Genomic DNA, 16,905 nt, shown 5'->3' with positions numbered 1-16,905 from the left:
TGCTGCAGTCTGATATTGTCTGTATCAGTAAGATCTTCAAGATAAAAATTAAAATCTCCCATCACCGTAAAAAACTTATCACACAACTCTTCCTCTAAAAGTGTTCCAATGAAGTCTAAAAACGCACCCCTAGGACCCGGGGGTCGATACAGGAGGATAGTATTAAATGTGTCATGGTCAGATGTTTGAATTTTAATTGACAGTGCCTTGCATGTCTGATTAGAAGCCTTAGCGAAAGAGGGCTTCAAGGGGTCATGATAAATAACTGCCAGCCCACCACCTCTCTTGATGGGTCTATCAAGCGTATAGCAAAAAAAGCCAGGTGGAGTGGCTTTAACAAGGTCAGGCCCCGAGGCTTCATCAGACCAGGATTCAGTTATAAGGGCTAGTTTAATGTTGTGATCCTCAACGAACAAGGCACATTGAACACTGTGCTTGATTAAGGACCTAGCATTAAGAAGAAGACATTTAAGAGGCGCCTGAACTGTTTGACTGGTCCTACCCCTGGATGCATTGCACCGCTCATTGATAGAATTCTACGCAATGCAAGGCAAAATATAGTGGCACTTGGGACAACACTCAGCCTGTGCTTCCCTGATTAATTCAAGAATAACCCTTGGGCAGCAGGCCTTGCCCCCCTCAGGATCCCAGCCCATAAGCTGCTTCCTGGAGTAAGACCTAGTAACTGATGTAAAAAGACCAGGGGGACAGGCCCTGAGCCCGGACAGAGCGCAGACGGGCTTGCCTTCGGCGCGCATCCCTGCGCGGTCGTGACAGCGTGAAGATTTATGCAAGCCCAGCTGAGGAAACCTAGACCGCTAACCGCCAAAATGGCAGTGTCCTACCCGTAATTCCACCCCTCAAAGCGGCAGCTAAAGTGCACCGTTGTAGTGAATCAGCCACTTTTGTGGTCTGACACCCTATGATGACCCTCGACCACCACCAATCTGTACTGACTTAAGTGTGTTCTGCCTTTTAGTGGAATAGTCTTTCCAAGAATAGAAGGTATGGGATGTTGAGGTGCAGTCTTGTGGGTGGTGGTGCACACATGTGCTCAATGTTGTATACTGAGGGATTTAGTGTATAATGTTATTTGGGTTAGGTGAATTATGACTTTGACCTATTGGCTTTGACGTGGTCTAATGTCATTCTGCCTTCTGAAGTTACCTTGCTTCAAACTTTTCTGTGTGCACAGTGGTGCTTGTAAGTTGTGTGGATGAGAATTATAGGTGCTCCTTGCTTTTTTGATTCCATCTTGCTTTGGGCCTTTGTGTGCATGGCTTAACTAACTCTGAAGCCATTTTCTGTGAAGAGGGCATGTTTTGCTTTCCTGCTGTTTTTCGCATTTTACTGACTAGAGAGAACTGGTTCTTATCAGAGGAATGTACATGGTTTGACTTTTAGTCATAACAGGGGCCTGATCAACCCTTGGTCTGACCTTGAAGCAGGCTGGTACTGGCTCTCATGAGAACTAGGGGGCGTGGCTTGCTAGAAGCTTCGCTGTGTTTTGAATGTGTATTAAATAGGGGAGTCTACACTGGCTCGGTGGAAGTTCATCCGTGAAGCAGACGTGTTGTCACGGAAAGTGGGGTCACCTCTGAGCTTTCGCCCAGTTCAAGCAATGGACTCCCCTTGAGCAAAGTGGGGTGAAATGATGAGGTGAGGTGTCTCTGCTACTAACTGTCTCTGAATTCTTTCCTTCTTATTTTCTGATTCTTAAATATATATATATATATTTCTAAATATATATTTGTCTTGATTGAGTTTCAATCATACTATTGATATGTTAGAGTCTGCTATGTTAGGTGCATTTGGCTTACTGTGTGATGCTATTTACTAATAAATACATCCCAGATATACCAATTCGTCTTATCCTTGTAGCAGGAGGTGTGGACTCTTCTTGGCCAAGTATTCTGTTGTAGAAGGATGGGTGAATTCCCTTCTAGCAGGTAATTGTGTTATAGGAAGTTGGCGCTACTCCTCACAAGTGATGCGCAAATTATTGTTTTCTTGCCTTGCCTTTGGGGGAGTGTTGAAAGTTTGCCCACCTTAGGAAGTGCTGTGTATATGTTATATTCCATAAGTTTGGAACTGATATTCTCTCCCTGGGAAAGTGACGGTACATTCCTTGGTCCAGGGGAGATCTAAGGTTTGTCATTACAACCGTGCTTTAGTAGCAGCAGAAAAAGTCAGGTCACAAATTCAACACAATTTAAAATCAATGTTAAAACACGATTGGTAGAAAAGCTTAAAATGTCGTACAAGCAAAATACATCACCAGCCTGACGAGCATTGAACACAGCTTTGTTTCAGGAGGTAGCGCCTATGACATATTTAAACAGCATTTTGGTACATGAAAGTTATACTGAATTGTAAGGATTGTTTTCCTTTCAATGGTTCAAAGTTACTAGATTAATACAGAATCTGATCAACTTAAAATAAAGGGCTGCATATTCTATTTAGTAAATACTTACAACTCCACCACAGCACCTGTCCCGGTTTCTTCTCATTATGTCTGTTAATAAAATATAACTAATGTAAGCAACACTGACAGTTTTAAAACATATTTTCTAAAATGTCCCATAGGCTAAACATACTCACCTAAGAACTCCTTGTGTGAATTTCTACAGTGGAGGAACATTGGCAATTTTGTTTGCTCGGCTAAGTCAAACTGCTTTTCAAAATACCTAAAAACAGAATAGTAGCAAAATCCAAAATATCAAAAAAACATGGAAACTGTTAATTGATGTAAATTACTTAAAGTGACTAAAGTAAATCAGAAAGAAAGCATCTGATAGCCAAATAGCCATAACTGGCTTACTTGTTACACATGCAGCTAAGCACATGGAGAGATAACTGGAAAACTATTTTAAAAATACATTTCCTTTTAGTGCCAATGTGAAGTTTTCGTTGTTTTGTTTTTGGTGTCATACCTTCTGAACAAAAGTGCATGCATTAAATAGCCTGGCTATTGCTGTCACTACTGCTGGCACTCTTCTTTCCTTGCCTATTGTTTAGACTCCTCATAGTGTGACTGATAGAGAAGGGTTTACAGGACGACCAATCTCCTTCTGACTTTGCTACATTGAGAGTGGTGATAGAAGTTCATGTGACTGACCCCGTAGTCTGGCAGTGTGTGTTTGAATGTTAACATGAGACCCTGCCACTGACCACTCAATAGAGTCTTGAGATGAGCAGTGCTGCCTTTTTCATACGCACATATCCTCTGAATAAGGTACAGGGTATGGCTTCATCTCTGAGAGATACTTCTAAGGCCCTTGTGAGCTACTAGTAGTTCCCGAGCTACTTGTTGGAGACCTCTCATCTACACATCCTTTTTTATTTAAGAATTAATAATGACTAAATAAGAACATTTCTAATCCATAGCTAAACACCTAGATGCTTTTGCTCAATATAGGTCTCTGTTTTTAGGTCTCGCATGGCGTTGTAGCCCAAAGCGCTGCTCGCCTCAGCGAGATTTATTGTGAACGAGGAGTTTCAGAAAAGGGCTTTAAGCCCCGCCCCTCATTTCCATTGGCTGGCGTCACCGTTTATGCTAAACGGTGGCCTGCCATTGGAAATGAGGGTTTTTGGTTGACTTGCTGCTGTCGCAAAGCACTTTCTTATCTTTATGGGGCCATGTGTTTCTAATTAGAAACACATGGCCCCATAAAGACAAGAGATCGATGCTTGTTTCTGTATGCGACAGAAATGTAATTGCTATGCAATGGTTTGCTGTGCCTGTGACAACCACTGTGTATACACCAATGTAATTATTTTAAAGCGTTAATTTTGTGCAACTTGTAATTGCTTTCATGACCGTATGCATGCAACAGAAATTTAATTGCAATGCGATGGTTTGCTGTGCCTGTGACAACCGCTGTGTATACACCAATGTAATTATTTTAAAGCGTTAATTTTGTGAAACTTGTAATTGCTTTCATGACCGTATGCTTTCAGGCTTGAAAAAGTCCAAGGTGCTATCCAAACAGGTGCGAAATATATGTCGGATGATGCTTGCAATATGTTTGGTGGAAGCGTACCAGAATCGCCTACCCGAGTTCTCCACGCTGTACTGGTTCCACAGCAGTAGGGGTCGTTCTGCCCAGGGGTAACCCAGTATTTTCAGAACTCCAATGTGTCTTCGGGTAAACACTTTCTATGTCAGTACCTCTTGCATCAACGTTTTACCCACAGGCCCAAAATTGCATCCAACCCGCCTCCTGCTCGACCACTGCCTTTAAGTTTTTCAGGTCCAAGCGCGAGTTCGCAGGCTAAATGGTTGCTTTGCATTCTGGGATTTGCAGTCCTAATGCACTACACTTATCAGAATGTGAGGCAACCAAAACTGAAATGGACGGGTTACTCGAGCATGGACCGGGGATCATGGACTACTCTGGTTAGAACTACTGCTACCATGCGACTGTGCCATGCGCACCGAGGCTTCCCCCGTCATAAGCATACTGCAGGATCTTTAGCTTTTAATCGCAGGACAGCATTGACAAGAGACCTCCTGCTGACATGGGGCTTACAAATACTGATTACTTAATAGACAAATGAAATAAAATTCAGGAAAAAGGGAAAACATAAAGAGCGAGGAGCTGGAGTAAAAAGGTAAAACGAAAGGGGGAGTGAGCTGAGAGCTGCGGGCGGTAAGAGGACAGAAATAAAGTGCGGGATTGAAAGTCTAACTAAAAGCTTTGGCTCACCAAAATCGCAAATTATCAGCAGCTTGAAAATATGGACATTGTCCTTCCCGGTCGCCATTCCCACTCCCTGCTTCTCCAGGACTAAGAGTCAGCACCATTTGCTGTGCCATTCGACATACCCTATGTAAATCTGTCACTTCTGTCCTTACTTGGAGAACACATAATACTCCAGTATGGCAACCCACACAAATCGGCCGGTAAATCTCACTCATTAAGCTCCAGTGCCGACGCCCTTCAGTACCGTGATATCGCATATCATTCTATTAAAACAACTATCCCGACCTTCAGCACATTGAGGAAAAGGGAATCGGATTTTCTCTGTTTGCCAGAGCCCTTTAGTGGAGTTGCATTAATTCTGGCAAGATGTTGACCTAGTCTGTGTCTCTGAGAAGCACATTTCTGTGGGACAATAGTGTTTGCCTGCCTCTATCCGCGACCGTCTATGGCTTGCAACAGAAACCAGAGCATATCACACAACTTAAGAGGCGGGGTGAATTCCTTAGTCATGGGCAGTAATGGAACACCCGCGGGGATCCCAAGAGTGAATGCCGGGGGTGGTGTAACAAATACATTTCTCTGCCTTACCTGAGCAGAGCTGGGCAGCAGGAGGCACGCTGCTTTCCGTTGACATTGGAGGACCAGTGGAGTGGCCACTGAACGCGTAAGCTGAGGGGATTTAGTAAACTCAGCGCTTCAGACAAATTTATCACTTTTCCACATTGTTTGTGCGCGACACTAATTTGAGCCTACGACCTGCTGCACATTCAAACTGCCAGCAAATTACATCACAGAAATCAGCCCGGAGCCTATCACCAAGGTGCATTTACACTGCAGCCAATGGCGAAGGTGCTTGGGAGCGGGGTTGTGCTTCCATTTGTTTGGCGGACTGACACTAAACACAGGTGTGCGGGCCGTAGTGCCGGAATGGAAGCGCTAAAAGGCTTAGGGAAATAGGTCAAGCGCTTGCTTCTGGAAGATCATGGTGCTCTGGGTGTCAACTCTCATTATTCTGAGTGGGTCTAACCTTAGTCCAAAATTGGGCGCAGGGATGCTGGCAGGCCTGTGATTCTGGGCAACTCACTTATTCTCCCATGTCTACCAAAAATGAATGCTTGCTTGTGTAACGTAACTGGCGCTAGTTTAAATAGCTCCAATACCTTCATATCGAGTTTGCGCTATAAAAAACTGCAGGAATAAACAAGCATAAATAGGTCTCGCCTTTCATTAAGTTAAAGCAAATGGCTTTAACTTAAAGGCGAGACCTATTGCATTTTCAATGCTTGTTTTTATTATCTCTGCAGAGTAGCTTGGACATTTCATTGATGTAAACAATTGACTCCCAGCCTGCCTTTCATCTTGTAGAATCTTATTTTTAAATCTGATAGCTCTAACATCTTTTCAAATCTAATTATCGGTGGAAAGAAGCTGAACATGGTATGTCATCTCTCATTTACAGTAGCGGTCTTTGTACATAGCTTATCTGTTGAGGAGAATCACAAGCAAAAGGTATAACCTGGTTAAGACAGAATTCATTTATGATGTTAACGATGACACTTTAAATGCACACTAGTCAAATAGTACTTACGTCACATCTAACCTCATTGCTATCACTTCCAATTTTGCTTCCCTTGCTGTGATTCTGTCCCTTGCATTTGGAAGTGCCAGACATGGTTTCTAAGACATTTGAACAACAAAATGCATGCACTAAAAACAGGAATTCACTCACTTCAACTGGGTTTCCTTAGGACAAAATTGCAGTCTATCAAAATCTGCAAGACAAAAGGAAAATCTATTCCGGTGAATGTCTTAGCATGCGACACCTAATTAAGTTAGTGTGAAATACAAAATGTGTGCAAAACGTACCCAGACCACATTCTCCAACGGCTATAACTTTTCCCTTATTTGTGTCGATCATATTTTGGAGTGCCGCCAAATACTGGTCAGGGTCACTCTGTTCAAATTCTCCACAGCGCGTGGGATGGCAGCCGACTGTACTGTAAAACCTGTCTAAGTACAAATAAAACTCAGATTTTATTAAACAGCGAAAGCAAACATCTTCAACTGGCGCTTCTTTGATAAAGTGAACATAAAACACTGTTGACTGAGTCCCAAAAAAGAGCTCAAGTAAATGTATTAGAATTACGCTGGTATTTGGAGCAATTTGTATGCTTTTTTTGGAAATCAAAGAGGGTTTCAAAAGGATTCCTGGAATCTGCACCAGCCTCCATTTCCTAAAGCAGTTTTGGGATGTTCTTGTGAATTCAAAGTTTTTCGCAGACAAAAGTATTTTCACCTTTAAAATATAAAACGGGCTTCACAAACAATTCGCAAAAGAATATTTGTACTTTGATTTGTTTTTCCAAAAGGAAACTATTTTTCCCTGTGGTAATCACACATTCTGTACCCTGATCAATGCTGGGGTTGCTGCTTCACAATTCCCCCACTGACTGAAGTACATTTTCAACCTTATAAAGTTGCAAACCTTCACGTTTGCGAATACCCACAAACTCATAATTTTCCAGGTGTTCATACATATTTCAAGGCATCCCTGTGATGGAACGCCCACTATCCACCCCTGTAAGTACGAAGCAACCTGTAAACTTATACCATGTTGGTGTCATTTTGGGTGGGGAAATCACTTTAAAAGGCTAGATTCAAGCACCTAAGTCTAACACAAGTGCACAAACTGCTTTGAGAATCGGGTCCAATATCAACAAATACACAACATGTTTGCTAAGAAGCAGGTTTGAACAGGGAGTAATTATTTTTTTTCTCAGTCTAATATTAAAAGCGCGTATCTTGTAGTTGTTAAAACAGTGTACTTAACTGAATTGTAAAGAATAAATCGATTTTATTTATAGACATAAAGATACCTTGAACCCCAGCTCGTGGGTAAACGTGATTCTGTACACCAACAACTAAAGCATACCGTCGCCCTCATCTTGGCCCGTTGCCACAAGGGAGCTTGTTTTTGTGAAAACAAGCAGTTAAAAAAACATAGAATGCATACCATTTGTATGTGCAAGCTGGAGGGCCTCCTTGCTGTCCTCGAGATTCCCACCTGTAATCATAAACTGAAGTAGAGAGCATTAAAGGCAATCCACAGTGTGCAAGTGTGCCATCAAAAATACTGATGGAGGGAAGGATCAATAACAGTTAGAATGCATCTTCATCTTTCCAAATGTCTATGACATATCTAAGCATATTTTGGTGATTCAATAATTAGTTTATTTAGTCCAATAGCTAAAAAATGTTAGCTAGCAAATATATTTTGCCAAGCAGTTCAGATGTGAGCCGTGGGGCCCTGTTCTGGGGAGATAGGATGCCCCAGGCATTCGTCGTGGGTCACTCACACAGCTTGCTACAGTACTCTATGGTACATCAGTGATAGCCACCCGCAGAAGGTATCGCGCTAATGTGAACCCAAGGTTTTCTACGTTGCTTTTCCTCAGACCACTAAGCTGTCACCCACCCATCTTGTAAACCCAACATTGCAAGTCTTAGGGGGTTGTGATGGTTAGCTGTCACCATCAGAATGTCGGCTTGCTTTCTCTTGTAGGTAAATCAGGATTCAATAAAAAGGGTGGTGGGAGGTGTTCCTGAAGGGTGAGAGTTGGGATGGAAAACAGGGCTCTTTCCTGATCTCCCCTCGCCATTCCCTACAGGTGACTGACACAGGTGCCACGGCTGTCAGGTGCAGCGGTGGGTTTTGGATAGGCAGGAAGAATGGCGCTCAGGCTAGTTAACGGAGGAGTGTGAGAAAGAATACATGGTTACGGTGCTGCCAGGTCAGGGGAAAAACCCGGATAACCCCTTCATATATGTGAGTACGGACCCACACAGCAAATTAACATCAAGTCCTGGGCACACTTTCAAGGATGATGGTTTCGAGTGTCAATGCACAAATGTAGTACTTGAATTGAAAGGACACCAGTAGTTTTATATGGTGGTGTACTTATTTGACATACTCCAAGATTTGTATAAACATTACCTATTATATGAAACTACTGGTGTCGACCTTTGTAATTCCTTCCAATTCAAGTACTACATTTGTGCATTGACACTCGAAACCATCATCCTTGAACGTGTGCCCAGGACTTGGTCTTTAGAGGTGCCACGGCTGCTTACCCCCGGATCTCATAAAGTCTAGAAAGAAACCATCCAAGAGGAATACGGCCAAAGTCCCTCTCTCTTTGGATTAAGCAAAGGAATGGGTAACCCTGTGAATGAAAAAGAAAAAGCTACTAGCCGTCCTCTGCAGAAAATGATTGTTGGTCTAGGAAAGTGTGTAAACCCTTTATAAAACAATCAAGGATGACTCTCAGACTTGCGGATTTTGGGACTGGTCGATTTCATCTGGAATTTTAGGACTAACCTTCATGCTGAATGGTTCCAATAAAACAAAACCACACTAAACCAACACTTCCGTCAGTAGTGACATTATTTTACAGGAGACATTTCAGTCTTTCATCTGGGACCATGTTATTGTGGAGAAAAACAAATTAATGAACGTCAATTTGAAGAAACCATGAAGACAAAATACGTTGACACAAATTCAAGTAGAAAAATAGCATTTTGTTGGAAATTTCAGTTTTCCATTAATTCAAGAAACGGAGGGAATAAGCACAATAGTGTTAAACAGGGGGTTCCAGAAGTTTTTTTCTTAATTTTATTACCAAGATCAAACCTGTGCAGAGAAACAAGCAAAGAGCAGATCAGGAGAGACAAGGTGCAAGTCAAGATGAGGAGAAACAGGCAAAGGGAAATGGGCTAAGAGATGGTAACGGAGAGGAAGGGTGAAATTAAATCACTATTTGAGAAATTATTTTTGTGGCTTGTGGAAGGAGTGGTGGGATGAAAGTGCTCCCACATCTTAAATCTGGAACCAAAGATGGAAACAGGGTGGAAGAGGCACTAAGTGTATGCAGGCAGGATGCCTTATGTAGTGTAAAATCAAATGACATCCATGCATGGAATTAATGTCCCGTATGGAAGGCAGAGATTGGCTCAGCCAATCAGAAAGCTTAGAATGCTAGCATAATCTACTGTTCGCCTGCATGCTTGGTATTTTGGCATGGACATAAAGCAGAGAGCTGGAGAGAGAGAGAAATATATATAGAGAGAGACCTGTGTGAGATTTAGGAGAATTGTGCCAACAGACGTACTGGATGCTTGCTGTCTGCCAAGAACAACAGTTACGTGTCTATTGCCTTATTATTTATTCTCCCTTGATTAGGACCCATATTTACGCACAATATACCAGGAATAATGAACTCTTCCACTGGGCTCCTGCTGCTCGCCCACGTAATTCCCGCAATCTGGACCACAACTCCCACCAGGCATAGTGCGCAGACCCGCTATAAGAAGAGGACGAAGGCCGGCGTCGCCTTTTAGCCGCTTCCACTGGGCTCCTGCTGCTCGCCCACAGATTTCCCGCAATCTGGACCACAACTCCCACCACGCATATAAGAAGAAGACACCGGCCCCCGGCGCCTTGTAGCCACTTCCACTGGGCTGCTGCTGCTCGCCCACGGATGTCCCGCAAACTGGACCACAACTCCCACCACACAATGCGAGCGGACGCTCTACAAGAAAAGGACGCCGGCCCGCGGTGCCTTGTAGCCACTTCCGCTGGGCTCCTGCTGCTCGCCCCCGGATTTCCCACAATCTGGACCACTACTCCCACCATGTATTAGGCGCGAACGCGCTATCAGAAAAGACACTCTTTGTTAGGCCAATCTACATCGGATAGTCTCCCGCAACCATCCTTGTCGGTCCCTCTGCTTGATCTGTCTCCCCCCTCCCCCCCCCCTTTACCACCCCTGGACGCAACTCTTACAGTCATTCAAAACGGGCCCAGCATATCTACGAGGGCTCGGACTTCTAAACCTCATACTGAGGATACCATGAGTGAACCACCGGTTAAGAGAAGGAGGGGAGCAGGCACACAGAAACTTAAAAACAACAACAAAAAGGGTCCCTACCTGTTAAATCTAAGGGCAATGGAGAGCTTGAACAGCCCCTACTTAGCCTTGAGATGCCCAGCTTTTATCCTCGTCTGGCGAAGAGGAATTCTGGAACAGGATGGAGAACATGTCACAGTCCTATTAGCCCTTATCCAACTCAAACTCTCAGAAATTGAAGTGAGATTGCCTAAGATAGAAGGTTTGGGCGTATTGTTTAGGCAACATTTACCACGTGACACGGAGACAGAGAGGGCCTCATCAGCCACGTTAATGACTGAAGATTATCCACCTCACCAACCATCTCACCCAGTCCAATCCAAACTTGAACACACTAAGGACACGACCACCAACCACCTGTTCCTTACCAGTTGGCCCAATTGACTATCTTGCAAAGTGCTGTTAATCACCCACCCTGCAGTGAACTGAGATGTCCTTGTCCTACCTCTTCTAGTATCCCGTTGGGCAGGTCCCCTAATAACTTAGACGTAGCTAATTTAGAGGGGGGGAAATGTTGGTAAAAGCTAACACCACAGGGGAGGTTCATGATCGGTTTCAAACGCTGCATCTACCACCCACAGTGGCTCCTTTAGTATTAGTCCTTGGAAACGTTCCCCCCCCGAGGGTGAATTAAATCGAAAATACTACTCAGCTAATTGATAAAGCTCTCCATTGGCTGACTTCCCATACCTCAGCTTTGATGGGAGAGGGGTCATGGTTAGCCAATCATATTATCATGGCAAGAAAGGTAAGGTGGGTGGGGCTGTCCCCAAAAACATTGGAGGTGGACTGCGGTGATTAACTTTAATATTCAATCAATATTGAGATCTCTTTTCTCCCAATTACATAGAGTCCCTCCTAAGGGTACCCAGATCCTCCCCCTGACACTTAGCTACTTCTATTCCCCTCCATCCAGAATGGTCCAATTGGTCCCGAACCCATCGCTACTGCATAGGGAGGTCTACGTAAACCCGATCCCAGCAGGAAATCCTCGTTCACCGCTTACAAACAGATTTGCAGCTCTTTCTTGTATGGACTCCTGTGATTGACTGCCTCCCCCCCCCCCACTAGAGAATCCTCTTCCCCCAGAAATGATATTGACTGAACTTACTGAAGTCACTAGGTCTTCTAAACCTCAGATGGGGCAGTTCAACTCATTTCTTTTGGCAACCTGGAATGTGGTGGGTATAGCAAACAAAGTGGGCAATGGCCCATGGGTAACAATCTGGCAGGAATGTGACTTAATCTCTCTCCAGGAAACCTGGGCCACGGATCCCATCTTCGTAAATGTCTATCGTTCCCTCCAATCAAAGGAAGTTCAAATGCCATCAGGAAGGGCAAAGGGAGGTTTGTTAACTCTGATCCCGAATGCACCGGATCTGAAAGTAAAAAGGTTTATAGAAAATAACTCCCTCTTCCATATCCTTATCGTTGAGCTGCAAAATCAAGGGTCTTGGCTTTTAATCAACTTTAACAATAATAACTTTGGGCTCAATATTCATTCAGCCGTAGATAAGGAACTGGACGCCATTCTTAAAACTCAAAGGCTTAAAGAACGTTTATATATCATCTGGCTGGGGGACTTTAATATCCACCCCTGTAAATCACAGCTTAGAGAGGGTATGTGGTATGACCGACCTCATGGGTAACCCATTACATCATTTAGCTCATGGTGATTATGGTAATAGTCTGAATCGATCACTCTCGGTTAGGGACTTGGTGATCGTCAATAACCATTCTTCTACCACTAAATCCCTACCCAAAACATTTCAACGTTTCGATTACGAAACAACTATAGACTTCTTTCTGATTTCAACCCACCTAAAAGAGAGCTGTATCCATGCGGATGCCCTATTTACATCTTTTAGCGACCATGCCATTTTAAAGTGCAAAATCCGCTCTGCCCCTAGAGAACTGCCTAGACAGCAGGAAATAGCTACACCCTTAATTACTAGAAGGAATGGTTATCAACTGAAGTGGGCCAAAACTGATAGTGAAAAAATTCTTCCTGAAACAGTTAGTAATTCGCTATCTAGCATAGAAATATGTATGGACCTAAATAGTTCCCCCAGTGCAAAATTATTAGGCTTTACTAACCTATTGGACAATATAAAAAACACATTAACTTGGTACTAGCCTGACACAAAAAGGCCAATGGGTGGTTTCACTCCTTGCACAAAATCCAGAAAGGCCTTAGTGACAGCACTAAAGATACAATCTAGGGTTGCAACACTAATTGCCTCGTTACGCAGGGACTACAAATCAGCAAGAAAATTTAGGGAGAGGGTTAGGAGGGAGGAAATATGGGCCAGTCTAGAGGATACTTCAGAATCAGGGAACAGCACAGAGTTTTGGGCAGTAATCAATGCGCCCTACTTTAAGACTTAAGGAGATCTTTCCTTAGACTCACACATAGCTGAAGGTGACTGGGTGGATCATTATTCAAGCATTTTTGTCCATTAACTCTTCTGATCCCAGCTCCCATACTGCAGTAGCCCCGATTTCCCAGGTAAACCTAGTATTTACCCTGCTGGAGGTAAAGCGCGGTCTAGAGGACTGTAGCAAGGGGAAAACACTGGGTCCGAATGGGGTTCAAATAGACTTCTTCCAGACGGACCTAGATCTTTGGGTCCCTCTGTTGACAAATGTTTTTAACAAGATAGCGTTACTGGGTCCCCCACCATCATAGAAAACGAGCCTAATAGTTCAAATTTTTAAAAAAGGGAGATAAGGGTAACCCTAAAAATTACAGACCCATCTCTCTTATTGACACAACTGCTAAACTGATGGGTCACCTCCTTTTGTCTAGGCTCGAATCTTGGGCTCGTGATAGAAATCTTTTAATGCAAACCCAGTATGGTTTCCAACAGGGGAAGGGCACTGTCAATCAGTGCCTGAATCTCGCACTCATCATGGATAAATATGTGAGGGTTAAGAGTGGGAAATTATATTTAGGTTTTATGGATTTAACGGCAGCCTTTGACTGCGTTTCACACCCGAAGCTCTGGGACACTATGTTAGAGATGGGAATGGATCAGCCCTAATTGACTTTATTCATCAATTGTACTCAGATGCCGCCGCATCGGTTCGATATGGGAGAAATGGGGAGCAGACCCGCCCCTTCAAGATTTCAAAAGGGGTCAGGCAAGGTTGCGTCCTCGCACCATTTTTATTTTCTATTTATACAAATGGCGTGGAGGATGCGCTAGCGGGTGTATACCTGGGTGTACCCATATGTGGCTCCCTATCCTGGCCTATGCCAATGATGCCGTACTTCTCTCCAGAACTGGTGTCGATCTCCAGCGCCTGATAATAGCATATTTGGCTTTTATGAGTTCGCTGGACCTAAAAGTCAATCAAACAAAGACATTTATTTTAATTGCAGGGGCAGGGAAAAAAGCTAAAGCACCCCAATTTTATATGGACTCAAAAAAAATCGAGGTGGTTAACACATTCTCCTACCTAGGGGTCCTTTTTCGACAAAAATTAGTCTTGGAAACAGCTGGTGAAAGGAAGAGCATTGGCGATGGATAGGAGCTTAGCGGCATTAAAAGCATTTACCAGGAGGTTGGGCGCCAGACCTCTGGGCCCCATGAAAATGATTTACCTGGCAAAAACAGTCTCAGCTGTGGCGTACGGGGCAAGTGTATGAGGCATGGCTCTAACTGAGTCATTACAGCTAGCCCGAAAATACATTTTTGAAATCTTTGATCTCGCTCCCACAATCACACTCAAATTACATTTCTCATATAGAATCGGCCCTCACATACATTACTGACTCAATCCGCTTGGCTCCTCTCATGTGGTTGTCGATCTGGCGTAGGGACACAGTCTCCCTAAACCAAGGGATTATTACAGACCTTCTCAGGATGGAGAACCACAGCAGGAGCGGATGGTTAAGCTATGTTGAGCAGGAACTTAGTGCCTTAGGCTTGTTGAATCTCTTTAAGGTACCAATGACATGTCAGAACTTTTCCAATGTGAGGTTGGCCGAGACTTTTAAGCTGAGGGCCCAATATGTCCATAGAGAGAGGAATTATGGCGCTCAGATGGTTCGGATGCATCAACTATCACCCCCAATTGAGGAGGGTGAGTTTTCATATTTGGCAGAGGTCCCATTTTCACACCACAAGTTTATTCTAATGAGATTTCGCTTAAATTTGACCCCTTTGATGCGGGGGTATCCAGGCAGAAGATTTAGGCATTCTGATTTACCTGTGTGCCCGTGCGACTGTAAGTCGACACAAAATGACTTGCATTTGGTATTTTTCTGTAGCATGTATGCCCAAGAAAGAAAGTTTTTTTTATTGTACCAATTTTAAAAAGACATACATTTCCGGGTCGCACTAAATTTTTAAAAATCTCTTTCGAACCCGTTTGTCTGTTTTGCAGTCACATCTTTTTTATGAGCATGTATGCGTAAAAGGAAATATGCCCTCGATTAATGAACTAGGAGGATCTTTTATCTGTTCACTTTTTTATTTCTTTTTATGGAAATCTATTGTAATCCTGATTAAGGGGGGTTTGTTTTAAGAAAGAATTGTGATTGGTTGTATGTTTACTGTTTTGCTATCAATTTTATGTACTTTTATGATCTGAACATTAAAAGATCGAATAAAGTTTATAATTGAATTGAATTAACTCTTCGGAGGGTGTTAACAACTACCCTTACCAGAGGGCAGTAATACTTAAATAATAATAACAAGAACAAAAACGGGGTGCAAGAGAGGTGGAACCCAATGAAAAATAAACAAAATCGAAATTTATGCGGAAGAAAAGGGCACTAATTTTTGTCAGGAAGACATTTGTGTGGTCTGTCTTTTATTAATATTACACCGCTCCTTTGATTTACAGTGAAAATAGAAACGCAGCCACCATGGCTGCTTATGGCCATAATGTCTTGAGTGTTTTACTTACAGCATTTATGGAGTTTTTGCCAACAATGGGAGCAGCTTGATATGTCATGATGCACTTTCTAAATCTGACGCTTTATTACCACACATATAGCCATCATCATGTCTAATCTTTTACTGCCTCTGCATTGTAACAAGTAAAAACAAGTGATCATCACGTGGATTACTTTACCTGGTGAAATCTTTCCACTATTAGAATGGCGCTCTACCCGAATGCCGCAACTGGCCCTTAAGGAATAGCAGGCATGCACCTCTCGCCCAATGTTAAAAAAAAGAGCACAGTTTCTTGCTCACAGTACACCCAGTAGCAGAGGAAATACTATGCTCGTGATCTCGGTTATGTTCACGTCTGTGGGAGATGGCTTCTAGCATTCCAGGCTCAGTGCCATTTCTCTTGGGTGATGCCAGCCGTAATTTAAGCAGGTAACTGATTCTAGGTTGGTTGTGCTGGAGCAGAAAATCTTCTTTAATAAAACGGTTTGCCATCTTTGTCTCACTCAAAAACATGATAGATCCCAGCTCCAGTCATTTTTGAGTCTGAATTTCTTCTCACTTCTCTCCGACAGACCTTTGCCGTCGTTTTTGAGATGATCAGGAGCTATACATCACAGTTTCAATCTTTTCAATAATACTTTTATGTTCAATCAATAAAGAAAGGTTTTGATAGATTTTAAGGTTTTTATTCTCATTAAGAGTTTAGTAAGCTCCTCAATCAAATTACATATTTGATAGGAAAACTATTGGTTAGAACAAATCCGTAATAAGCAATACAGCGCTCTCCATAAAGGAAAGAAATCCTGTGGTATGGTATCTATGCTTCTTTGCCGTGCCATGGAGTACCTCCTTGGGAAACAGTGAGGTGATGGAGTTCCTATTTAGAACATATGTATGCCAAAGCTGGAAGGGAGTGAAGCTAGCATTGGATTGTGTAGTACGCAGTTGCTCCAGCTGAGGTTGATGATGGATGGGATCTTCTGAAGAATAAACATTGTGTGGACCTGCAAATTCAGTCTTGGTTGAGAGGGTGCTCTTTTGAATTTGTTTTACATTATTTCCTTGTGTGCCACTTTGGAGTGTACTGCTATCTAAACCGTAGCTCCAAAACAACCTGCTCATTATTATTAGCAAACACATCTCTCTAACTGTCTAGAGTTCTCATTATGACTTATAGCGCTTTGCCTGTGATGCTCAGTCTGCATGCATAAGTGTCCTAACTATGTTAGTGGTTATAACGGCTGATAGTCTTCTCTTTTATTCTTTCATATCGCAGTTTGGTACTGTGACTGACCTATAGACTAACACATGTTTGGAACAATGCGG

General features: G+C 43.0%; 1 protein-coding gene and 1 long non-coding RNA gene across 2 annotated transcripts in view; one reads left to right on the top strand and one right to left on the bottom strand.

Annotated features, from left to right (window-relative positions):
• Window positions 1-16,905, bottom strand: part of TATDN1 (TatD DNase domain containing 1) — a 195,367-nt gene that overhangs the window by 90,535 nt on the left and 87,927 nt on the right. The window contains exons 4-8 of the mRNA XM_085604980.1: window positions 7,720-7,783; window positions 6,573-6,716; window positions 6,436-6,478; window positions 2,602-2,687; window positions 2,475-2,515 (exon numbers count right to left, since the gene is read on the bottom strand). Coding sequence (XP_085461106.1) covers window positions 2,475-2,515; window positions 2,602-2,687; window positions 6,436-6,478; window positions 6,573-6,716; window positions 7,720-7,783 — 378 coding nt within the window. The remainder of the gene's footprint in view (window positions 1-2,474; window positions 2,516-2,601; window positions 2,688-6,435; window positions 6,479-6,572; window positions 6,717-7,719; window positions 7,784-16,905) is intronic.
• LOC146830811 (uncharacterized) overlaps window positions 1-16,905 on the top strand; it is a 90,386-nt gene that overhangs the window by 71,567 nt on the left and 1,914 nt on the right. The gene's annotated exons all lie outside the window — the stretch shown is intronic.

This window comes from Triturus cristatus, chromosome 5_1 (genome assembly GCF_964204655.1).
Source record: "Triturus cristatus chromosome 5_1, aTriCri1.1, whole genome shotgun sequence".
In the NCBI taxonomy this organism is placed as follows: Eukaryota; Metazoa; Chordata; class Amphibia; order Caudata; family Salamandridae; genus Triturus; species Triturus cristatus.
The sequence above is the reverse complement of the archived record's forward strand: the minus strand, read 5'-3'. Positions and strand labels throughout refer to the sequence as shown.